General features: G+C 33.0%; 3 protein-coding genes across 3 annotated transcripts; 2 read left to right on the forward strand and 1 right to left on the reverse strand.

Annotated features, from left to right (window-relative positions):
* Positions 1-3,339: 3,339 nt before the first annotated feature.
* Positions 3,340-6,845, forward strand: LOC108327009 (calcium-dependent mitochondrial ATP-magnesium/phosphate carrier protein 2). Its single transcript, XM_017560660.2, has 5 exons — positions 3,340-3,638; positions 3,765-4,135; positions 5,246-6,034; positions 6,122-6,212; positions 6,330-6,845. Exons 2-5 carry the CDS (start codon positions 3,772-3,774, stop codon positions 6,505-6,507), a joined length of 1,422 nt encoding a protein of 473 aa, XP_017416149.1. The 5' UTR covers positions 3,340-3,638; positions 3,765-3,771; the 3' UTR covers positions 6,508-6,845.
* A 2,589-nt stretch (positions 6,846-9,434) lies between these two features.
* On the reverse strand, positions 9,435-10,528 carry LOC108327502 (uncharacterized). Its single transcript, XM_017561198.1, has 2 exons — positions 10,282-10,528; positions 9,435-10,195 (listed from the first exon to the last, which is right to left on the reverse strand). Exons 1-2 carry the CDS (start codon positions 10,526-10,528, stop codon positions 9,435-9,437), a joined length of 1,008 nt encoding a protein of 335 aa, XP_017416687.1.
* A 13,961-nt stretch (positions 10,529-24,489) lies between these two features.
* On the forward strand, positions 24,490-25,661 carry LOC108327106 (40S ribosomal protein S27-2). Its single transcript, XM_017560832.2, has 4 exons — positions 24,490-24,620; positions 24,834-24,935; positions 25,095-25,123; positions 25,394-25,661. Exons 1-4 carry the CDS (start codon positions 24,618-24,620, stop codon positions 25,518-25,520), a joined length of 261 nt encoding a protein of 86 aa, XP_017416321.1. The 5' UTR covers positions 24,490-24,617; the 3' UTR covers positions 25,521-25,661.
* Positions 25,662-25,997: the final 336 nt, after the last annotated feature.

A 25,997-nucleotide genomic window follows, 5' to 3' on the forward strand; every position in this document is an offset into this window, starting at 1 on the left:
TCTCTTAGGTGTTTTATGGCAGTCTAACTTTCTATACTAAGTCACACTCATCGAACGATTTTATTTTTAATAATAAATTTGAGTAATATGTTTTTCTTTTCAATAATATTTTTTAAAGCAATAATTCTATCTTCATTAAAATTATTTAATTCATTCAACATTAAATTTCAATTTGTTTAGTCAATACTTCACTTGCCTTGTTATTCTTACAAATTGCTAATTAATTTTGATGAACAAGAGTGCATCACGTCATATAAGGAGTAGTTTTAGAAGAGCTGTAAGGAGAATTTCGATACACTTAGAAAACTTGTGTTAAGATTTCATGGCAATTCTTTGGTTTAATTCCAATATGATTAACGATACTTTATTAACACTTGAAGAATCTTCATGCTTCAAATTTATAAATAAAATAGTTTTTTAATTTTAATAGATTTACTTCTTCAAATTTATATATATTTTATAAATAATTTTTTGTTTATACTCAATATGGATCAATTTGTCGATCAATCGGTCACTGTCCCTGTTGGATCAATGTAGTATTGTCGTAGTAACTAGCCTGAGACCCCGTTTATACGCACAGATCTCTCTCTTTTGTAACAAAATAGTATACTTATTATCATATTTAAATAATTAAATTTTAAATATGTATATTTAATTGTTATAGATGTACATAATAATTAGATATAATATTGAAATGAAAAGTTTAATAATTTAAAAAAAATAATTAAATAATTATACTATTATATCATAACATATATTAAAATATCTTTATATGTAGATCTTTTAAATATTAAAAAATATAATAATAACTAAATTGGTGTATGATTATAGGTTTAAGGAATTGTTTTAGGTAATGGATAGATAAAGGAATAACTGAAATGAATATTTCTTGCAATTAGAAATTAAATGTTTTTGAAATGAAATAACTATCATGAGTATAATGATCTGTATAGTTGTTATAATGAAGAATGCATTTATTATAAGAAATATAAATAATAAAACAGTGATAAAGTGAATATAAGTTATTGTTACAAATTTGAAGTTTAAATTTAGTATGTAAAGGTACAAACTTAAAACGTGATGCTAGTAAGATTTTATATTTTTTTAATTACGTTACTATTTATAAAATATATATCATAAGTAGTGTTATTATATATCTCATAAATCCGTAGTTGTCAAGATCGTATTGGAGAAGACTAATTATATAGTCATGACTGCTAGCAAAATAATGAAAACAAATTGATGTATTTTTCAACATACACGTGGACTGAATTTTCTACCTTGACATTTAATATTTTTAAGGCTTAAATACTTACTTTGTTCCGATGTTAAGAGGTGAATTTATGTTTATTATTCGGTTTTAAAATTAAATTTATTGAGTCCAAAATTTATAAAAATTGTATAAATAAAGTCCCCTCCGATAATTAGCATAAACGAAATTAAATTTGTGTTCACGTGACTATAAAATCTAACTTTTTTTCTTCTCTCTCATCTGTTCTTTTTGCACTTTGGTGGTGAAGTGGCTATAAACGAATTCTTTTTTTCTTTTTGCAGTTTGGTGGTGACGAGGGAGAAGTGGTCTGGGCGATGGTGATGAGGAGGTAAAAGTGGAGGAAGAGGAATCAGAATAGGGAGAGGATGGGAATGGAGAGAGGTGTGTTGTCGCTACCTCCTCCATGGGAACCATTAGGGAGCTTGCAGTCGTTGTCGTACACACCACGACCACCATCCATAATCGTCAACGTTGCTACCGTAAAGTTCACCATTGCCGGAACACCACGAGTTCATCTCGCCACCACACATCGCTGCCATCAACTCACTGCAAAGAATCACCCAGAGCAAAATCCACATCTTCCATCATTAAATTGCAAAAGCAATCCTCAAATCGTCGCGAGTTCAGAGCACGAGCCTCCTCCTACGTGAGCCATCATCTTCTCCGCCATGAAACTAGCACAACAGTGCCACCAACAACCGCAACTATCCCAATGCGATGTCAATCTCTTTCACCACAGAACGCAATAGCGGCTTCTTCATCTAAATCGCGCTCAGAAACATGCAACCAGATAAATCAATTCGCACAAATCTAAGCTGCATTCAGAATCCCTAAGGCAAATCACGATCATGAGAGACGGTGAACCCTAGATTGAAGGTTTATTCAGTGTAATTTATAGGGTTGAGGATTTGAGATGTTTTAACTATCAATAATTAAATATTTTACATAACAAAAGAGAATGAAAAAGTACGGGTAGAAGTATGTGATGGTAAGTAACTCTCGATATTCCAACGCATGGCAAAACTACCTTAAAGAATTCATCTTAAAAACTACCTTAAAGAATTCATCTTTTTATAGATTAAATTCTTACTTATTTTGAAAATCGTGCTACTTTGTAAATATAAGCCTCCTATCCGGGTAAATAAAATGTGGAACAGTACTATTACAGAAAAAATCGCATCATAGTTCTTTTCATAAGGAAACCCCATTTTAATCTTCAAAATAAAGAATGATATGTCTTTGAAAATGAAAATTTTAAAATAATTATTTATCGGTATTTTAGTTAACTACAGACATTATGATCTTTTTATTACACGGTTATATGATCTAATGTTTTCTAAATAAGTAAAAAAGTGTGAATTTAATATTTTAAAACAGTTAAAGAGTTTTTTTTTTTTTGGCAGGAATATGGAAATAAATAAAACAAATAAAAAGAAACAAGTGTAATTTATATTTTTACTTTTAACTTCTAAAATTACAATGACACGAATGAGAAATTAAAATAAATAATAGGTTATTTTTAAATACTTTTTGCAAGTGTATGTTTTTAGTTTATAAATTTTGGTACACAATTAGAATTTATTTTTATTCAAAATTTTAATATATTTTAATTTTCAAAATTTAAAAAATAGATGAATATAATATTTTTACTTTAATTATATTAATTTTATTTGTATTAAACATGTTTTTCAATTAATACTAAAAGGGAAACGTATCAAAAATGTAATATTTGACACACACGAAAACGTGACGCAATTTAATTAAAAAAATTATATTAATTTATTTTTAAAATTTAAATTCAACTTATATAAAATTTTCAAAAAATAAATAAATTTATATTAAAATTAAAAAACTAAAAATATGTTTAACTCAAAATTTTAAATACACAACAAAAAGTACCATGATTATGTTAGGCTGCAAAAATCGCCACCGACCATGTGTACAACGCGCAACCACCAAACGTGCCAAAACCAAAGGCAAAGTTAAATAAAATTAAAAAGTAAATAAGAAAAATCTGGAAACATAGAAAATAACAATAATAATAACAAAAAAAAAAAAAAAAAAAACCTCCGCACTCCAAATTTTTCTGCATCTCACCCTGTCCGATTCCGGAATCACATCCTAAAAACTATTAACTTATTTATTGTTTTTTATTTGTGTTTAATAACTATTCACGAAGAAGCATAAGCACTTTTGGCGATGACGATGCGCGTGTTTTTCCACGTATCGGGCAACATCGCCGGCGACCCGACTCATTGCCGCCGGTTGCAATATCACTCATGAAAACGTAATTTCTGAAACGAGAAGAGTCTCTGTCCGTCGTTTACGTCCTCCACGGTCGTTTCCGCGTTAATCCCTTTCCAAGGTTAAAGCAAAACGCACGCATGCTCTAATTCTCTCGTTCATTCGATCCCTATTAAATCAAATTCCCTCCTTTCCGTTTTCCACATTCAAAATCACTCATTGTTGTATTTTTTCTCTCTCACTTCAGAATTGGGATGAAGAAGGCGTCACCTGTGACGTTGGATCACGTGCTTCTGGCGTCGCAGGAGACGAAGGAGGCGCGTGAGGTGCGGATTCGGAGCCTCTTCGAATTCTTCGACAGAGAGAATCGCGGGTTCTTGGACTACGCGCTCATCGAGGCGGGTCTCTCGGCGCTTCAGATTCCGTCGGAGTACAAGTACGCGAAGGATTTGTTGAACGCTTGCGATGCGAACAATGATGGGAGAGTGGATTTCCAAGAGTTCAGGAGGTACATGGACGACAAGGAGTTGGAGATTTACAGCATTTTTCAGGCCATCGATGTAGCACACAATGGCTGCATTTTGCCGGAGGAGCTTTGGGAGGCTCTCGTAAAAGCAGGCATGTTTCTTTGTTTCATATTATTGCAAATTAACTCGTGATTTTGTTGATGTTTGAGTGTTTCGGTTGTCTTGTGTTTGATTTTGTTTGTAGGTTAGTTTGACATAGAATTGTGTTGTGTAATTTTTGTTGAAATCCATGTCCACCACTGACATGACCAAAAAAAAATAATGTAAAAAGTACAGGTTATTCTCACTAGTTTACGTGCTAGCTTGAGTTTTAGTTGGACTTAAACTCAAATACTAAGATAATACCAGAGTTTATTAGTGATTTGTTCGAAGTACGAGGGTCTTGCGTTGGAGATTCCTTATTAATCAGTAATATGATCAAATTAGTGTACTTTAGTGGAGGTCAGTATAATGATTTATAAGTTTATCAAACGAAGGAGGATTTTAACAAAGGTATGGTATTTACTGAAGGGGAAAACATTCATTATATTGAAAACAAAAAGAAAAATCTAATATTTGTTATTTTTTAAATAAATAAAAATCTGATACCTTAAAAGAATAGTGACATTAAAATAATAATAAAAATCTGATAGAGGATATTACGTGCTCCTTATGAAAAGTTTGATTGCCATGGTTTGACTTGTTTGACGGTTTAAATTAGTGGTCACAAGTATTGTTAATCTCAAGTCACAAGTCTTTACCAGACCCTAATTACGTTTTTATTGTAGTGAGGAGATTGTTGAACATTTTGGAACATCTCTTCGTAATGAATGCAATTTAACTGCAAGGTTTGCTCGCCTAGGCTTTGGTTGCCTTGTAGAAAGTTGAATGGAAAAGGAAAATGAAAATCACCTATTAAAACAACCTTTCCCTTGCATGTAGCCTTATTGACTACTGATTTATCTGATTTTAGGTTGTTTTGATCGATAGTTATAACTGAGTACAGTAACATAAATCGAAGTTCAACTTCATTCCAAACTAAATTTTCCATTGTTATTTTACCGACAAATTAACATAATATAAGCCCTCGGTATCTGATTCCGTAAGTTGAATTTGGATTGCTGGTCTGTAATTATTTAGTGCACTATTGTTGTGTGACTAAGATGTTATTAATTCTGTGATGTATTTCATTCAATAAGTTACGCTGGTCATTCTATTGTAGGGATAAAGATTGATGATGAGGAACTTGCACGTTTTGTTGAGCATGTTGATAAGGATAATAATGGTGTTATAACATTTGAAGAATGGAGGGATTTTCTGCTGCTTTACCCTCACGAGGCAACTATCGAGAACATTTACCATTATTTGGAGCGGCTATGTATGGTTGATATTGGGGAACAGTCTGTTATTCCAGCAGGCATTAGTAAGCACATTCATGCCAGTAGGTATCTGATTGCAGGAGGAGTAGCAGGTGCTACATCACGCACAGCAACTGCACCACTTGATCGTCTAAAGGTTGTAATGCAAGTCCAAACAACACGAGCTCACATAATGCCTGCGATAAAAGCTATATGGAGAGAGGGTGGTTTATTAGGATTTTTTCGAGGGAATGGCTTAAATGTTCTAAAGGTTGCCCCTGAGAGTGCCATTAGATTTTATAGCTATGAGATGTTGAAGACCTTTATTGTAAGGGCCAAAGGGGAAGAGACACAGGCTAATATTGGACCTATGGGGCGGCTATTAGCTGGTGGTATTGCTGGTGCTATAGCTCAAACTGTAATATATCCCATGGATCTTGTTAAAACGCGACTGCAAACCTATGCTTGTGAAAGCAGACGAATTCCTAGTCTTGGAACCCTTTCAAAAGAAATTTGGCTTCAGGAGGGACCCCGAGCATTTTACAGGGGATTGGTTCCTTCTCTTCTTGGGATTATCCCTTATGCTGGTATAGATCTCGCTGCGTATGAAACCTTGAAGGATATGTCCAAGCAGTATATTATTCGTGATGGAGGTAAAACAAAAAAACTGATTCACCTGTGATGTTCCGTATCAGTTATTGCCTTCAATTTTTGTATTTAGATTTTATGGCATTCTGTAGAACCTGGCCCTCTAGTGCAATTGGGATGTGGGACTGTATCCGGGGCTGTTGGAGCAACGTGCGTTTACCCACTACAGGTGGTTAGAACAAGGTAATCTTGGCGGTTATGTGTTGTTGCTTTCTATGTAAATTGTTGCTTAAATATGTAGTGACTTCAACACTTATTGCTTTCTACGGAAATTAAAAATGAAACCCATGTCGATTTCAGAATGCAGGCTCAACGCTCTTATAAGGGAATGGGTGATGTATTCAGGAAAACCTATAAAAATGAAGGCTTTAAGGGATTCTACAAAGGAATATTTCCTACCTTACTCAAGGTTGTACCCTCAGCAAGTTTCACCTACTTGGTTTATGAGAGTACGAAAAAAAGTTTGCATTTGGAGTGAAGAAATTTCTTGCATGGTAATTAATCTTATTGACATGGCTGACCGTTGACAACTATACATTAGGAATGGTTTTGCAGTGAAGATATTGATTACAAGAATAAAATCAACAATTGCTTATTGTGACAATTGTCTATATCCATTATTTTTTAAATAGCAGTAAATCCTTCAAAATTCTTAGGAGGACAAAATTGGTTTGTCCGGCTTGTTTCTTCATTAAACTAAAATGAAGTTTCATATATCTATTAGCTCATTTTTGTATGATAGAGAAGCACACTGTACTCAGTTAGGATCCAATTTTGTAATTGTAATTTTGTAATATTTAGTGGCTCATATTGATCATCTTACGCTTAAAATTGATTGTTCCATTTGTTAAACTTGTCGTGTCCCCTTTATTTGTTCGATTTTTTAGGGTTTATATTTATCAATATCGTACCTATTTGTGTGTCACTTCTGTTCTGCATTCTATAACGTTATTTTAAATCTGCTTGATTTCTATTTTAAAGGTTTAGTGTTATTCTGTTCCTGAGGTTTTGTGGTCTTTTGAGGGTGTTATGGGGAGTACTGAAAATTTGAATTCAACATTAAGAAGTTCTTATAAACTTTTGTCTTTGTATCGTTTCGGTTAATAATTTTGTAATGTTACTTTGGACATCTAAAGGCGAGGGTTAATATTTTTACTAATCTATAATCCTTAACAGGTCTGCAGTGGAAGGCAACGGAATGTTTTAGATATAGAAAGTGTACCTATAAGTAATAAGATATTTTATTAGAAAGACCCAACGTGAGTTTGTTTAATTAAGATTTAAAATGTATATAAATTTGGGTATTTTTAATTATATATTTAGAAAATTTATATTTTTAATTAAATTTGTACTATTGTTAAATTGGATGACATAATTTATATTTTTGCATTGTAATTACTTATTTTTTTATATGAAAAATAAAAATAACTTCATTAAATTATAAATTCTTTATAAAATTGAGTATTTTCAATTTAGTTTTTACATATTACTAAATATAGATAATATTTGTATTTTAAAATTGAATATTTGTTATTAATTGTTATCAGAGATCTAAAAGTATTTAATTTTTTTTATTAAAATAAATTAATAAATATTATAATTTGATATTTATTGATATAGTTGAATAAAATGATTATTTAAAAATATCTTTCTAATATTATTTAATTTTCGTATTGTTTAAGTTTTTTCTTGACTGAAATAATCTTATTAAATATGAGAGATTATAGTTATACTAGTTTATGACCTTTAGAAATTAGTATTTAATAGGAAATCTGAACCATTTCTTAAAGAAAAAACATTCATTTTCATATTTATTTAGATATATAAGTTTATATAATTGTGCTTATAAATAAAAAGTAATTATAATTTTTTTATATTGTAAATATTATTAAGTATTAAATATACACTTATTTGTTATTAAAATTGTCATTTATAGGTAAATGTATCAAACTAGGAAAATTTGCATCCTATATTACGGAAATAGGCAAATTCTTTTCAAAATACGAAAATGGGGAGTCGTAGGGGGCCTGAACGACTTCTAATGAAGAAGTCGTGTCCCCCTGCACGACTTCATACTGTTCATGTGACCAGTGTTGAAGTCGTGCACCCCAAAAATGACTTCATAGTGTTGTAATCGATTACCGAGCACTGTAATCGATTACAACGTGCTGAAGTCGTGCCTCCTGCACGACTTCACCTTTGTAGGCAAAATTGATAGTGGTAATCGATTACACCATTCAGTGTGGATAAACTTTCTGGGTTGTAATCGATTACCAGAGTGTTCAGTGGGCAAAAACTCCCTGGTAAGCAATTACAACCTTGTTGTAATTGATTACCAGAATGTTTGGGTGTTGAATGAAATTTTTATTTTGTATACATTTTTCTTTTGTTATTTGTGTTAGAGGAAAAAAAGAAATTGTCATTATAATTTAATGAATGGAGAAAAAATTAATAAAAGAATAAAACAAAATTTATATGAAATATTAATAAGAAATATTAATAGTTATTTATTAATTATTGATTGGATTACAAAATGGTAAGATTAATAAATAACTACTGACAAAATGGACAATTTCCCCTATGATGACCTTCGTTGCGACAGTAAGAGCATTTTTTCGGCTTATTTGGAGTGGATTGATCCATCTTATTACAAATCCTATTTGTAGATGGTCTTTCGGATGCCTTGCGTCGCATTTGAGGATCTGGTATGAAGTTTGGACCTGTATACGCAGACCAATAGTCTTCATTTTGGATTGGGTGAAATTGTACTTCGTATGCCTTGTAAATGTTGTTAAGACTGTACACGGGATCGATTACTTGGGTTAGTGGTATATTGGAATATGCACAAACGATAATGACATGATGACAGGGGAGACGAGTAGCTTGGAACTGACTACAATCACACCACCATTCATTTAGCCTGATCTTATAGGAAATTGGAACAGGGCGGTATTGGTGAGGTGTTGAAATTTCTTGAACATCAAATTCAGAATTTTCACGGTTGTAGCGATGAACATGACAAAATGCGGATTTTTATTGATTTCTCCTAATAATGTCGGCGATTTCTTCAGGAAATTGGTGGCCTGCTTGTAGCATGTAGTTTGCTTTTAATCCTCGCTCAACAAACCATGATTGTGTCCTCTCAAATGTTGTTCTGATGAGAGCACAAATTGGTAATGAACGTGCTCCCTTTAAAACAAAGTTGGTGCACTCAGCAAGATTAGTGGTCATATGTCCATATCTTCTCCCTCCATCAAAAGCTTGAGACCATTTTTTTAATGGAATTATATCTATCCAATCAACTTGTTGTGGGTATTGGTCTCTTAGTGCAGTAAGCTTTGTCGTGACAGTGGGTTGCTTGACCTCATAAGTTGTAAGGACGTAATAAATAAAAAATTTGTACAATTATGTTATCAAAATATAAACAGTAAATTGGTAGTAAAAAACAGAGTTGAAGCCATCTTCTTCCCAACCAACTTCTTCTGATCTTAAGGCCGATAGGATACCCTTTCCTCTGTCAGTGATGATGCAAATATTTTGTTGAGGGCAAACATGTTCTCGTAGTAGTTGAAAGAACCATATCATGGCCTCCTTTGTCTCACCTTCTACAATGGCAAATGCCAATGGAAAAAGATTTCTATTGCCATCTTGAGCTATGGCGGTGAGCAAAGTTCCATGATATTTGCCCGTTAGAAATGTTCCATCAACTTGGAGAATGTGTTTACAATATTTGAATCCTTCTATGCAAGGACCGAAAGACCAGAAAACTCTTTCCATAATGTAGCAATTATTGTCAGTTTCTCCATCAATCTCCACTAGAGAAGTAGTGCATTGTAAAATTGTACCAGGATTTGCATCCTTCACGGCATGCAACCACCTCGGCAGATGGTTATAAGACTCTTCCCAGTCCCCAAACTCCATAGTAAGAGCCTTCTGTTTTGCGATCCAAGCTTTTCTGTATGACACAGAATATCCGAATCGAGCTTTAATATCTGCAATCAAACTCTTGATGGGAATAGAGGGGTTTATGCAGACAAAATTTGATACGATTGCGGCAATGTGAGTACTATCAAGATTTGTATGATCTTGAGATAGTATGTTTGAGAAACACGTATGTTGTCCGTCGATATTCTTGATTTCCCAATATTTACGAACTTTGTTATAGGCTGCCCTCAAACGCCATTAGCCGTTGTGGTATTCCAGACACTAACATAAATGTTAGGCTTCGATTCAACAACATTGTATTTGTAACCGTTGGTGATGTGATATTGTTTGATTGCAGCAATAGTTTCCTCCTTTGACTGGAATTGCATACGATCATGCAACTCTAGGATGACATGTTGAGATGATTGTGTCATGTGGTCGTCGTCATTGTGTTCATCGTCAAGTATGTTATCCAATTCATCATCTTTGCTGAATTCATCAACATTATCTAATATCAAAGGTTGTTCGTCAATAATTTGTGATGATGAAGATGTTCCAAAGTTCCACGATGCCATTACGAAATAAATGTTCACGAGAAAAAGAAAGATTGGAGTAAGAGGAGATTTCTTGAGTGTCAAATTTGGCTGTGAAGATGGATTGGTGAAGGAATGATATATATAATGAAATTTGAAGTTTGAAGTTCAGTTTGGACATGGAAGCTGTTACGGTTTGAAGTAGGCAAGTACTACTTTTCATTGCCAGCATGAGCTATGTATAGGATTGCATGCATGCAGTGAGTTATCAACTATGTATAGGATTGGATGCATGCAGTGAGTTAGTACATTTGATTGATTAGTATAAAGTATTACGGATACAAGATACACTGTCATGATTTTCTTTTTTATTGAGTAATCTTTTTTTGTAAAAGTTAAAGATGTTGAGAGATGTTTTAATAGATGTAAAAAAATTATTTATGTATATTTAGATGTATGTAAATAGTTGTATATATTTTTATATTTATTTCCTATTTATAAACTTAATTTATTGAATTTTTTTAGAATTTAAAAACTAATTTTAGTAATTTAAAATGATTTAAATAAAATAAAAAATGGAAAAAGTGAAATTGTAGGGGTGCACGACTTCACCAATCAAAGTCGTCTACCCCACAATTTCACTTTTTCCATTTTGTATTTTATTTAAATCATTTTTATTTACATAAATTAGATTTTTATTTAATATAATTCGAAAAAAATCCCAAAAAAATATCAAAAAATTATAAAAAATTCATTTGAATAAAAAAAAATTAAATACCATTTTTAAATGACATATGTGAAGTAATTTATGTGTAATTTTTTTTAACAACCTTATTTGATGTATAAAAATATTAAAAATATAATTTTGGTTGATTTCTTTATAAAAAATATGTAAAAAATTATTTACGTATATTTAGATGTATGTAAATAGTTGTATATATTTTTATATTTATTTCCTATTTATAAACTTAATTTATTGAATTTTTTTAGAATTTAAAAACTAATTTTAGTAATTTAAAATGATTTAAATAAAATAAAAAATAGAAAAAGTGAAGTTGTAGGAGTGCGCGACTTCACTAATTAAAGTCATCTACCCCACAATTTCACTTTTTCCATTTTGTATTTTATTTAAATCATTTTTATTTACATAAATTAGTTTTTTATTTAATACAATTCGAAAAAAATCCAAAAAAATATGAAAAAATTATAAAAATTTCATTTCAATAAAAAAATTTATTAGAACAGGTACAACCTATTATAAACATTTTAATAAAAATAATCTACTACTTCCAATATTAATTAAAGTATTCTATATATACTTCAAAATAGGCATTGACTTTTCTTTTTAGGTTTCCTATTCATTGTGGATGCTTTCCTATTCACTCTGCATGTCTCTCTTCACGTCTACACCATTATTGATTCCTTCAACCTGCACCACTTATTTTTGATTCCTGCTGTGCATCCCATCTTTTCAACCACGTGAAAGTAGGTATGAGGATCAATGCTTCGTTAATAAATTGGTGAAGGGAACCTCAGAAGCATTGTATTCTCATTTTGTTTTCTTCGTGCCATCACAAGACGTGAAAGTAGGTATGGGCATCAATGCTTAGTTATATTCATTTGTTTTTCATCAAAGTGGGAAAAAAATATTCGTAATGACTTTCGGACGTCAACTTCCCGTCGATATGTCCCTTCTACGTTTTCAAGACAAACATATTGTGAAGGCAATTTGGGAAGGCACTGAAAGAGTACTTCGACCAAGAAGGCATGCAATCTAGATAGCAAAACATGTCGACCAACTCGATCAAAGAGTCATGAATATAATAGAAGTAGGAGGGTTTAGCCATATTTTGAAAGTTTCAAATATGGAAATAAATCACTTGCTAGTGACATGCTTTGGTTGAGAGGTGGAGAATGGAGACTCATACTTTCCACTTGCCTCTTGGGGAAATTACTATAACATTGGAAGACGTTGCATTGCAATTCGGGCTTCTGATTGAAGGTCATGTTGTCACTGGCATCAGTAGTGGTCCTCTAACATTTTTTTGTCAACAACTACTAGGAGATGTTCCTTTGGAGAACAATGTCAGAAGCAACAAAATTAAATTGTCTTGGCTGAATAATACATGCCTCATGATGCCACACAAGAGGTTATTCAACAATACGCTACAGCGTATATGTTGATGATAATTGACAGAATAATCATGCCAGATAAATTTGCAAGTATGGTTCATTTGATGTATCTGCCCCTTTTAGCTGACTTGCAGAACGTCTCAAACTATAGATGGGCATCTGCAATGCTTTCCTGCTTGTACCATGCCCTCGATCATGGTACAAGGGTGGATCAAGAGAATATCGGAGGCTGCACGATATTGTTACAGTGCTGGGCATGGGAAAGAATAACATGTATCTCTCCACAAATACATGAAGTCACTCAGGAAGACATAAAAGATGGTGTCGAACAACGTAGTCAATATTCCACGACACCACAACTGTACAACAATTTCGTAAAAAATTGGACGACCTCTCACCTAAACAGGTATTTAACACCTCTTACATATGTATGTGTTGTCTTTTGCAATAAATGTATAAATTGTATTCTAAACAATAATTTCAATATTTCAGCTCATATGGACACCGTACAAACGTGGTGATATTCGTTAGATCATTCCATTCGAACTGCCCCCCACTTGTCGAGCAGTTGTGCCTCTGATATGCTTTTATGTTGTAGAATACCAACAATCAGAGTGTGTCATGTGTCAATTTGGATTTCGATAGACTGTCCCGCAAACACCAATGAATCTAGATGACGGACATAAACATGATATGAGAGGACGCGCAAATTGGAATTGGCAAGAACACCATCAACAATGGATTGCACTATGAAATGACCGTCACAATCGTGTATTTAACGGTATTCCATTCAACATAAATGGTCACTTGCGCGACGAATTCGAGTACATGCAATGGTATATAAGTCATACAATCCGCTATGTTTCTCCTATTGAAGAGTCAACAGACGAAGAGGTACAAAAATATCTTCATATTTTAATTTATTCAAGGCTTTTTTTTGCTGGCAACCTAACCTAAACATTGTATTCAACAGTATGACATGGATCCTCAACAACATTTTCAACCACAAAGGTCTTCTTCTGACCACCTGCACTATCCATATCCATCTTCGTATCCAACCTTCCAACAACACATCTCACCGACATCATCATATCCTCAGATTGGAAGCTCTTATAGATATTTTCCACCATCAACACCGTGCAGTGCAGGTCCTTCAACCTTTACTGCAGGTCCTTCAACTTTTAGTGCAGGTCCTTCGAATTATTTTGGAACCTCGACAATGACTTCGCCATCTTCATATCAACACGCTTCTTCATTAGAAAACGTTTATCGACCGACCGTAGATTTCTAATACCAAGAACAGTCGATTGAAACTCAACACAGTGATGAAGACGAAGACATGCAAACTCCCATACCACAACAACAAAGGCGAGGGCAGCGACAACAAAGAAGACCAACTTGTAGGACTAGAGGACATAGATAGATATGAACTTAATTTTTGTATAACTATGTACTTTGTATATTTTATTTAATTATGAAAAAAAATTATGTCATAAAATTGTTTTGTCCTTTTCAACTCATTTTCAACTCATTTTCTGTGATTATACAACACTTAACATTTGTTGGAACAATCGGTACCGTTATAGAGTCGCACAGCGGAATTAAAAACTTGAAAGAGAGTGGAAAGCGTGTTCGATCACAATTAAAATTAATTTGGTCCTTTTAGTAAAAATAATTTTCTTTGAGAAAATTTATCAAACAGTTGATATACGTAAAATAAAATGAGTGCAGGGAATAAGAAGAACAACACAGAATTTTTATCCTGGTTCGAATCAAAAGATTCTACGTCCAGTCGTTAATCACTATAAATAGTGATTAACCTTTTTCACTAAAAATGGTTTAACAGATTACAACAAATAGTTAATAAAGCAGATAAATAAACCTTCCTTCGACGAACGAACCGGAAGAAGAACACTCTGCCAACTCGAAGAGAACCGCTCCGACTATCGACAAACGAAACGCGAGCTTCTCCTATTCACGAGACCAGGCAGAGCACCTTGCTAACTCGAAGAGAGCTTGCTCCGACAATCGACACACGAAACGCGAGCCTCTCCTGTTCACGAGACCAAGCAAGGGAACTTGAACTATAGCTTCTGAGAACTTCCTCTGACAAACAGTATTCTGCTAGAGCTTCTGTTCAACAACATTTTCTTTTTTTTTATTTCTCCAAATCAAAATATATAGCCAAGTACACTGAATGCCAAAGGTTAGCTCCCAACTGCCATGAATAATCGATTATTGTAAGTGATAATCGATTATTCAAGTCCGTTACAGGGTTTTCAAAATGTGATAATCGATTATATGAAGAGATAATCGATTATTCCTGTATGACTTTGTGATAATCGATTATTGCCATTCCATAATCGATTATTGCAGTTAAAAATGCAAGTTTACAAGGTTTACAAGAATTTCCTACTACATTTAATTTCTACAAATTGCTTTTAACTAATTCTAATATCTTCTTCAACTAAAACTTCTTGTAGCATCATCAAAACAAATTTCTTCAAGATTTACCAATACTCCTTATTGGTAACAATCTCCCCCTTTTTGATGATGATAAAAAATTCAATTTTAAAAGCAAGTTTGGCTTACCTGCAAAACATACAAGCTAACAAACAACAACAAGGTTAGCAATACCTGTAATAATTTATACTTCTCCCCTTGTATTATTCTTATCGGTACCGTTATAGAGTCGCACAGCGGAATTAAAAACTTGAAAGAGAGTGGAAAGCGTGTTCGATCACAATTAAAATTAATTTGGTCCTTTTAGTAAAAATAATTTTCTTTGAGAAAATTTATCAAACAGTTGATATACGTAAAATAAAATGAGTGCAGGGAATAAGAAGAACAACACAGAATTTTTATCCTGGTTCGAATCAAAAGATTCTACGTCCAGTCGTTAATCACTATAAATAATGATTAACCTTTTTCACTAAAAATGGTTTAACAGATTACAACAAATAGTTAATAAAGCAGATAAATAAACCTTCCTTCGACGAACGAACCGGAAGAAGAACACTCTGCCAACTCGAAGAGAACCGCTCCGACTATCGACAAACGAAACGCGAGCTTCTCCTATTCACGAGACCAGGCAGAGCACCTTGCTAACTCGAAGAGAGCTTGCTCCGACAATCGACACACGAAACGCGAGCCTCTCCTGTTCACGAGACCAAGCAAGGGAACTTGAACTATAGCTTCTGAGAACTTCCTCTGACAAACAGTATTCTGCTAGAGCTTCTGTTCAACAACATTTTCTTTTTTTTTATTTCTCCAAATCAAAATATATAGCCAAGTACACTGAATGCCAAAGGTTAGCTCCCAACTGCCATGAATAATCGATTATTGTAAGTGATAATCGATTATTCAAGTCCGTTACAGGGTTTTCAAAATGTGATAATCGATTATATGAAGAGATAATCGATTATTCCTGTATGACTTTGTGATAATCGATTATTGCCATTCCATAATCGATTATTGCAGTTAAAAATGCAAGTTTACAAGGTTTACAAGAATTTCCTACTACATTTAATTTCTACAAATTGCTTTTAACTAATTCTAATATCTTCTTCAACTAAAACTTCTTGTAGCATCATCAAAACAAATTTCTTCAAGATTTACCAATACTCCTTATTGGTAACAATCTCCCCCTTTTTGATGATGATCAAAAATTCAATTTTAAAAGCAAGTTTGGCTTACCTGCAAAACATACAAGCTAACAAACAACAACAAGGTTAGCAATACCTGTAATAATTTATACTTCTCCCCTTGTATTATTCTTCTCCCCCTTTTTGATCAGAAGCAAAAAGATCGGATGTTGAAGGCTCCCCCTAAATATGATCTCCCCCTCAATTAATCAAAGGATGCATATAATCAAGAGATCATTTTATTTATGAAAATAAATATTACATTATAAGAAGAATGGACAAACTAGCCGTTTATGGTCGTTTATAGCCGTTATGGGATGCTCCAACGACTCTATTTTTGAACATGTCAGCGTGATAATCGATTATGGCTTGTGATAATCGATTATCAGTTCAATAATTACTGCCCAGAATTGCATGATAATCGATTATGCATAATGATAATCGATTATCTGCTCAAGATTTTCCAGAATTGATTTTAATGCATGAATAATCGATTATGACTTGATGATAATCGATTATGAAGCGTTAAGTTTACGAAAAATGCAAAAATTTGCATAGATTTTGATTCTAAGATATGTCTAACACTCCAACCTCTCTTCTAAGTTCATAAAGTAAAGATACCCCCTTAAATATGCAATTCAAATTTAACTTTTAGCATACTCAATTAACCCACGAAATCAACAACCATTTTTCAAACAATTAAGATATCAATGATTAAGCAACCAATTTATAAACTAAAATGAATGCAACAGTAGCTTAAATGGAAATTATCACAGCTGCTACAGGTTTGATATGAAAGCATTTCAGCTAGCACAATCAGTTCAAAAAACTAACTTTGACAACACAATTTACAACTTTCAAAACAACAGCTATGATTCATGCACTCTCATATCCCAATCTGTTCAACCCAATGAATTCAACTCTGCATATAAAACAACATATATAAAAATTAAAACATCAATATGCAGTAATCAGATTTAATTCAATAACATTGTTTATCTTGGTTCAATGGATTTTATCCATGAAATATTGGCAAACCAGAATTTAAAACTGGAAAATTGACTCAAACAAGGAAATGTAGTTTTGACAACTGCTTTTAAAGACTATTCTACAGTGATTTTCACAGTTTGTAATCAAGCTTTATGTGGAGCAAATCATAGCTCATATGGCATGCATATAAATAGATCTCCACAGAAAACATCTTTGAAACGGAAATGCCAATTCAATCATCAAATAACTTAATTATCTAAAAATGCCAATGAAAATCTATCAACCAACTCATTTAAATGAATATAACAATAATCAAATAATGGAAAATTAGAAAGATAACCAGAACAAAGTGCAATAACACAGTTCAAACAACACTTAGCTCAATCACATGGAGTTCGAACCAAGGCTTTGAATGCCATTTGATGGATTCACTTCCTGCTCTTAGATCATTATTTCCGAAAGCATAATACCATGGATCTCTCCTCTCTTTTTGAGAACTTAACCTGCAAAACCATCCAAGAGAGGTTTGGTGCCCATAATCTCATTTGGGTCCTCAGGGTTAGAGACAAATTACTTTATAATGGGAATCCAAGCACATTTTCCATCAGGAACATCAAAATGTTTGATACTACATTTATTTGAAGTATGTCCTTTTTTCATACAATAGAAGCAACAAACACCATGCAGTTTGGTTTTTACAGTTGTTCCTTTTTCAACCCAAACTCTACGAGTTCTCTTAACTTTAGACTTTTTATGATGCACTTCTTTATTTCTAACATTGCTCCTTCTAAAAACATGTGAGACAGACTTGGTTGCTTTAGAAAGTAAATTTTCAAGTATGTCAATGTTAAACATATGACTTTTACAAGATAAACACTCAACAGGTTTTTCATTTGAATTAGATTCAGACAATTTTGTTTCAAGATTACTAACTTTGTTTCTTAATATGACTTCCTCATCTAATGCATTTTCATATTTCCATTTCAATTCTTTAAATTCCTTTTTCATATTTTTATAAGCAGCATTCAATGTTTCAGATTCATCAAGTAATTCAAGAAACGCCTTTTGTAAATCAAATTCATTAGATTCATAGCTAGAATTACTTACTTGGCTTCCAGCATCATCAAAATTAGCTGTCAAACACAAGTTTATTTCTTCAACAGAATCACTTGAACTAGAGGTGGTTGATGCATTATCCTTCGAGGCAATGTGAACCTTCTTCTTCTTGTGAATTTTCTTTTCTTTTCTTTCTTTACTTCTTTTGTTGCTTGAACAGTCAGCTTTCAGATGGCCTCTTTCACCACATCCATAACATTTGAAGCTTGAAGAGGAACCTTGATAGTCCTTCTTTTCCTTCAAGATTTTGCTTTCAGATGATTTATCGTTGGCCATCAAGCATAGATTTTCTTGCTCATTAGAATCGCTTGAGCTTGAGGAGTTTAATGTAGACCATGAGTTCGAACAAGTCAACTTAGCCACATTCAATACTTCATCATGAGTGACTCTTAAAAATTTCCACATTTCCTGAGCACTTTTATAAACAGATACTTTGAAAAAATCATCAATGGTTAGTGCAGATAAAATTATATTCCGAGCCTTAATATCAAACTGAGCTCGTCTATTTTCTTCAGCAGTCCAATTAAAATAAGGTTTTTCAGTCTCTACACCATCAACAGTATTCATAGGAATATAAGGGCCATTTTGTACAGCTTCCCAGATACCTCTATCAACAGACCCCATAAAAATCTCCATTCTCACTTTCCAAAAAGCATAGTTATCACCAGTAAACAATGGAGGTCTGTTAATGGAAGCACCCTCAGCATATACATGGTTTTGATTGTGACCGGCCATTTTCGCAAATTTTGAAAAACTATCAAAGCAAGCTCTGATACCAATTGTTGGAACAATCGGTACCGTTATAGAGTCGCACAGCGGAATTAAAAACTTGAAAGAGAGTGGAAAGCGTGTTCGATCACAATTAAAATTAATTTGGTCCTTTTAGTAAAAATAATTTTCTTTGAGAAAATTTATCAAACAGTTGATATACGTAAAATAAAATGAGTGCAGGGAATAAGAAGAACAACACAGAATTTTTATCCTGGTTCGAATCAAAAGATTCTACGTCCAGTCGTTAATCACTATAAATAATGATTAACCTTTTTCACTAAAAATGGTTTAACAGATTACAACAAATAGTTAATAAAGCAGATAAATAAACCTTCCTTCGACGAACGAACCGGAAGAAGAACACTCTGCCAACTCGAAGAGAACCGCTCCGACTATCGACAAACGAAACGCGAGCTTCTCCTATTCACGAGACCAGGCAGAGCACCTTGCTAACTCGAAGAGAGCTTGCTCCGACAATCGACACACGAAACGCGAGCCTCTCCTGTTCACGAGACCAAGCAAGGGAACTTGAACTATAGCTTCTGAGAACTTCCTCTGACAAACAGTATTCTGCTAGAGCTTCTGTTCAACAACATTTTCTTTTTTTTTATTTCTCCAAATCAAAATATATAGCCAAGTACACTGAATGCCAAAGGTTAGCTCCCAACTGCCATGAATAATCGATTATTGTAAGTGATAATCGATTATTCAAGTCCGTTACAGGGTTTTCAAAATGTGATAATCGATTATATGAAGAGATAATCGATTATTCCTGTATGACTTTGTGATAATCGATTATTGCCATTCCATAATCGATTATTGCAGTTAAAAATGCAAGTTTACAAGGTTTACAAGAATTTCCTACTACATTTAATTTCTACAAATTGCTTTTAACTAATTCTAATATCTTCTTCAACTAAAACTTCTTGTAGCATCATCAAAACAAATTTCTTCAAGATTTACCAATACTCCTTATTGGTAACAACATTTTGCCACTATAAATACATGCAAACATCTTGTAGTTTTGCACACAACCTTAGAGCATAACTTTCTTCTACTTCTTATTTCCTCTGTAGTCATATCCAAATTCCCATTCAAGTTCAACTCGTTCTAAAGTTCATCCCCCTACAAAAAATGAACTCGTACGAGAATGAATTTTTTGGCATGAATGCCACTGACATAGAAAACCTATATAATTCATACCTTGTTGCCTTATTTCAAGACAACGAAATTAGGAATTCCGATCAAGGGGTCGAATTTATATGTCAGCATCCAAAATTGTTTCGCATCCCATACGATTGCACCCACAAACTCCTTAAGGAAAAAGTTTGCATAACGTCTGACAAACCAACTAACACAACCATCAACAAGTTAAACTTCCGCCGACTCACAATTAATGTTGATCAAAATATCTCATATGAAGCATTTAACCTACGATTAGACGAAGATGTCAGACAAATGATAACATGTAAGTCTCAATTTCCCATTAACACAGTCATAGAAATTTATGTTACATGGGTATGATCTCTGGACCAAATCATGAGTCTTATGAATCCAACAAATGCATCATGTTCATCTGTGACACCCACAACTGACACTCTGAACTCACCTGCAATAATCTATTTCGGAGGTCAACTAAAAGGTGCTGGAATCATAGAAAGTCAGTTTGGGTACGTGTTAGAATTTCGATCAGATGCAAAAGTCAACACCTCAATCAATCAAATTCAACATTCAGTGAACTCCTAACTCAAATAAGTGAAATTGTCCAGTGTGGAGACAAAAAAGTTGTCACGTATATTGATTATCGTCCTCCAATAAAGGTATGTAACAACCACCTCATTCATGATACAACTTCCATTAAATGTGATAATGATATTGCACAAATGATTGGACATTGGCAAAACACACAAACTATTGACAGATCTGTTAAACGTCCAAACACGTCTTAGTATATTGAACTCTTCGTCCAAACAATAAATATTTGTCCTCCAACTGACGCTGAGCACTACGAGGATCTCAAAGATTGGACTTAAAAAGACGAACACGGACAAACAAGAAGAAGATTCATATTTCCAATGTCATAATAATTTGTATTGTTTAACACTCTTTATATTGTTTTAAACTGTTTACAACTCTTTAAGACTACAACTTGGATGATTGTAATAATAATATTTTATGTTTTGTAATAATTTTTAAGTTTGTAATGAAGTTCCCTTTTAATATATTTCTAGTTAGTGCTATCATTTATTTTTTATTTTTATATATGTAAATACTAAATATCAATCTAAATTTTGATCCTTACTTTAATATTTGTGTACAAAGATTTTAATTTGTATTTTACATCATGCAAAAAATAATAAATATATACATAAAATATATTGTACAATGAATTAAACTAAAACTAAAATAACAAACAAATGTATTTTTAAACCAAAAGGTCATGGTAATCGATTACAGGGTTTCTGTAATCGATTACTAGAGCCTCTGGTAAACGATTACAAGTTTTTCCGTAATCCATTACCAGATCTTCTAGTAATCGATTACAAAAACCCTGTAATCGATTACCAACGAAACCCTACCCTATAAATTCAACTTTTTCTCTCTCCTCACGAACACTCACCCTTTCCCCTACGATCTGCAGCGCCTATCCACCATTACAGCAGCTCTCAAACCTAAAAAATCACACATTCTTCTACTCTTTTCACTTCTAAACAACATTTTCCCACTCTCCTTTCAATTCTCTTTAATTTCCACCGATTGCAATCTCAAATGGCAGAATCTTCAAAGAGGCAAAGGGTTAGGGGCTCATCTTCTACAGTTGCGGGACGTCGCCGCCGTCAACCTTCACCGATTGAAAGCTCACCCTCACCCTCACCACCACCGTCACCGACTCCAGCACACCAAAATCTTCAGTTTTCGACCCCTGCACTACCGGAAAGGTATTTTTCACTTTTTAGTGACCGTCAAGTCATTGACCCAAAACACCTAGATGAAGAATATTTCAACAGTCACGGTTTTGAATTTTTTGACATGCTAAAAAATCTGGGTTTGAATGATTTTTTTCTGTGATGTTGCACCCTATTATCTTGATTTAGTACGTGTCTTTTATACCAACCTCAAATTTTCTGACAATGGAACCATGAAGACTGAGGTAAAAAATGTGAAAATGATTAGCAAACCCAGCTTATTAGCTACCATAACCAACCTGCCCTCTATTGGCTTGAAATTTGAAGGTAAATTAGTTGAGGTATGGGAGGATCAATACAATATGGACGTAGCAAGAGACTTGATTTGTTTGCCATACAAACCTCGTATGAGTATAATTCTAGCCAGCTCTATGACAGTTGAGGCTAGAATATTACATTATGTTATATGTCGTGTTTTGTTTCCACGTGTTTCTAACTTTGCACAGGCTACCGAGGAAGATATACTCTTAATGTGGATTATAATGACGACAAAGAAGATAAACTGGAGCCATCTCATCCGACATAGGAAGAAGAAGGCTTTGAGGCCAAATGCTCCTTTACCATATCCATTTTTGGTCACCCGGATCCTACAACATTTTCAAATTGAATTTGATGATGAAATATCTGCCCCACGTAATAGGCATATCACAATATCAGGACAAGTGATAGACTCCTTTGGATTGACCCAAAACGCTGACAACAAATGGGTTCTCAAATATTCTTCTCCTCCTCCTCAACGCCATAATCAAGCACGTCCTCAACAACAACCACCACCACCCCTTCTTCAACAACAAACTACTTCATTTGATGACGTCATGAGGGGGATCAATGATCTTCGAACATTTGTTGGGGACAACTTCAATACTATGAATGAAAGCATGAATGCAAGATTTCAACAACTAGAGCTGAACATGGGTGATCGCTTTGATACAATTGATGCTCGAGTTGAGCATGTAGAGCACGACATTGACTATCTGCGTCGTCATTTTGGTCCACATGGTGGATCATCTTCCTAGATACATTTCAATTTTATTGTACTTTTGTTTTTTTTATTTTTAGCTTTTTGCTTTTGTAATGCATTTTGAATTCAATAAAATAGTTCAAATTTCATTTATGAGTTTTCCTTATGCTTTTACTTTGTTGTATTTACATTAAAAACATTATTCTTCCTACACATAACAATACATCACAATGTCATCAACAACCATGTGTGCTTACAAATATTAAAATAATTAGACATAAATAACCTTTAATGATGCTTTACAACAAAATAAAAATGTCATTCAACACCCAAACACTCTGGTAATCAATTACAACAAAGTTGTAATCGCTTACCAGAGAGTTTTTGCCCATTGAACACTCTTGTTGTAATCGATTACCAAGAAGTTTATCCACACTGAACCTCCTGGTAATCGATTACAAGAAGGGTGTAATCGATTACCACTGTAAATTTTGCCTACAAAGGTGAAGTCGTGTAGGGAGGCACGACTCTAGCACATTGTAATCGATTACAGTGCTTTGGTAATCAATTACAACACCATGAAGTCATTTTTGGGATGCACGACTTCAACACTGGTCAAATGAACAATGTGAAGTCGTGTAAGGGGCACAACTTCTTCATTAGAAGTCGTTCAGCCCCCCACGACTTCCCTTTCGATCAAAATTTGCCTATTTTCGTAATATGTTAGACAAATTTGCCTAGTTTGATATAAAAGCCTCATTTATAGATAAATTATTTTTCCATATATATATATATATATATATAGCTTTACTTGAAAAATAAAAAATCTTTTAAATATTTATATATTATTTAATTTAAAAATCATTACACATATTATAAATAACTTAATATTTTTATGTCTTGTATTATTGTGATACTATTACAAGTCCTCTGTATTATGATGTATGGTATTATGTATTACAATGCATATAAAAATTAATTACATTGTTTATACAAAAATAAGTTTTTTTGGAAAAACGAACGTAGATCTCATCAAATTGTAATCAACAGTATTAGAAAATTTAAATATTAATATTAATATAATTTCATTTTAAAAAATAGCTATGGTGTAAACAAAATATATATTATTGTTAAAAATATTATAATTAAAGTTAAAATATTTAATTTTTATAATAAAAATAAAAAATGACCGTGATGATAAAATATCTATTGAAATAGTATTTATAGGAAACAAATATAATACATTTTTAAAATATTTTAATGTTAATTTCATATTTAAATTATGCCTAAATTAAAATTATATCTTTTAATTTAAAATAACAGCTTTGATATAAATAATCTTATTTCTTTTATAATTTTTCTTAGAAATAATTTGCTTTTCTTTGGTAAGAAGAAACCATACTTTTGGGCCGGGCCTGTTGAGAAAGATATATTGGACACATCCTTCTTTATATAAGAACCATTTGATATTAACCCTAAACCTTGTTCTTCTTCAGCCGCAACTCACACCTTCTCTAGGGTTTTTAATTCCTCCAAATTCTTTGCCCAACATGGTGAGTACCCTTTTCGTCGCATTAGATCTAACTTTGTTTTGCCCTTGTTTTCATATTAGCTGGAGAAGACATGCTTGAAAGATAGCGGAATATGTTAACATTTATTCATTCTTCCGTTTTCCCTTTTCACGTTATGTGTTGTTGGCGGATTTTCTGAACTGTGTTTTAATTTTTTGGTCTTGATGAATAACTGTTTCTTTGTGTGTTAAATAGGTTCTTCAAAATGATATTGATTTGCTGAATCCTCCCGCTGAGATTGAGAAGAGGAAGCACAAACTTAAGCGTCTTGTTCAGTCCCCAAACTCTTTCTTCATGGTATTGTCACATATATGCTCCAGCTCTGTTTTAATTTTCCTTTGATTGAAACGAAAATTTTGCCCAAATTAATGTTTGCTGTTCTTGAAAGGGATATTACTCTGATGAATTTTTAGTTATTGTCCAACTGGGTTTGTTGATCTTTTTCTTCTTTTGCAGGATGTTAAGTGTCAGGGTTGCTTTAACATGTAAGTTGTTTCTTTACTTTTATTGAATTTATTTGGGAACTGAGGTAGGTTAGTTGTATTCTTTTTTATTTGATTTAATTGGGGACTATGTCAGCTGGATTGTATTTATTGTATTTATTTTAATTGGGAACTATGTCAGTTGGATTGTATAGTTTTGATTAATTTTAATTAGGAACTAGGTCGTTTGGGTTGTGTATTTTTGATTGATTTTAATTGGAAACTAGGTCAGTTTGATTGTGTTTTTTGATTGGTATGGAATTTTTACTGCAGAACGACTGTGTTTAGCCACTCTCAGACTGTTGTTGTATGTGGGAACTGCCAGACTGTCTTGTGCCAGCCAACTGGTGGACGGGCAAGACTAACTGAGGGATGCTCTTTTAGGAAGAAGGGTGATTGAAAGCTGTTAGCTTTTTTCTTGTTTGAGTGGAGAGTTTCAGAAATGCCTTCTCTTGTTTTGGTTATGATATCTTAATTGTTAGAATGGATGACATTAAGAACCACCGAATTTTGCAATTCTCTTATCCTCCGGTTTTGTTCATTTGGCTTTGTTAGATGCGTATTTTTCAAGTTTGAATTATGGAATATCTAAGTGTAGTTCTTTGAAAATGGTAGATGTTTATGTGATACATGTCTGATATGTGTTTGAAGTTGCCTTTGTTTGAATGGTTAATGAAGTGAATCTTTGAAAATGAATCAGATATATTTGTTTTCAATCTGAATAATTTTAATTTTTGAATTTTTAACCTACGTTGGCAATTAAATGAATTTTCAAAACTACTTTGTTTCACCTTTAAATATCTAAAACAACTGGTTTAATTTTTCTTGCACTAGAATTTTACTACTGGGTTTTCTCTGTGTTATTGAACCTGCTTAA

The sequence above is a fragment of the Vigna angularis genome, chromosome 2 (assembly GCF_016808095.1).
Source record: "Vigna angularis cultivar LongXiaoDou No.4 chromosome 2, ASM1680809v1, whole genome shotgun sequence".
NCBI classification, from domain to species: domain Eukaryota; kingdom Viridiplantae; phylum Streptophyta; class Magnoliopsida; order Fabales; family Fabaceae; genus Vigna; species Vigna angularis.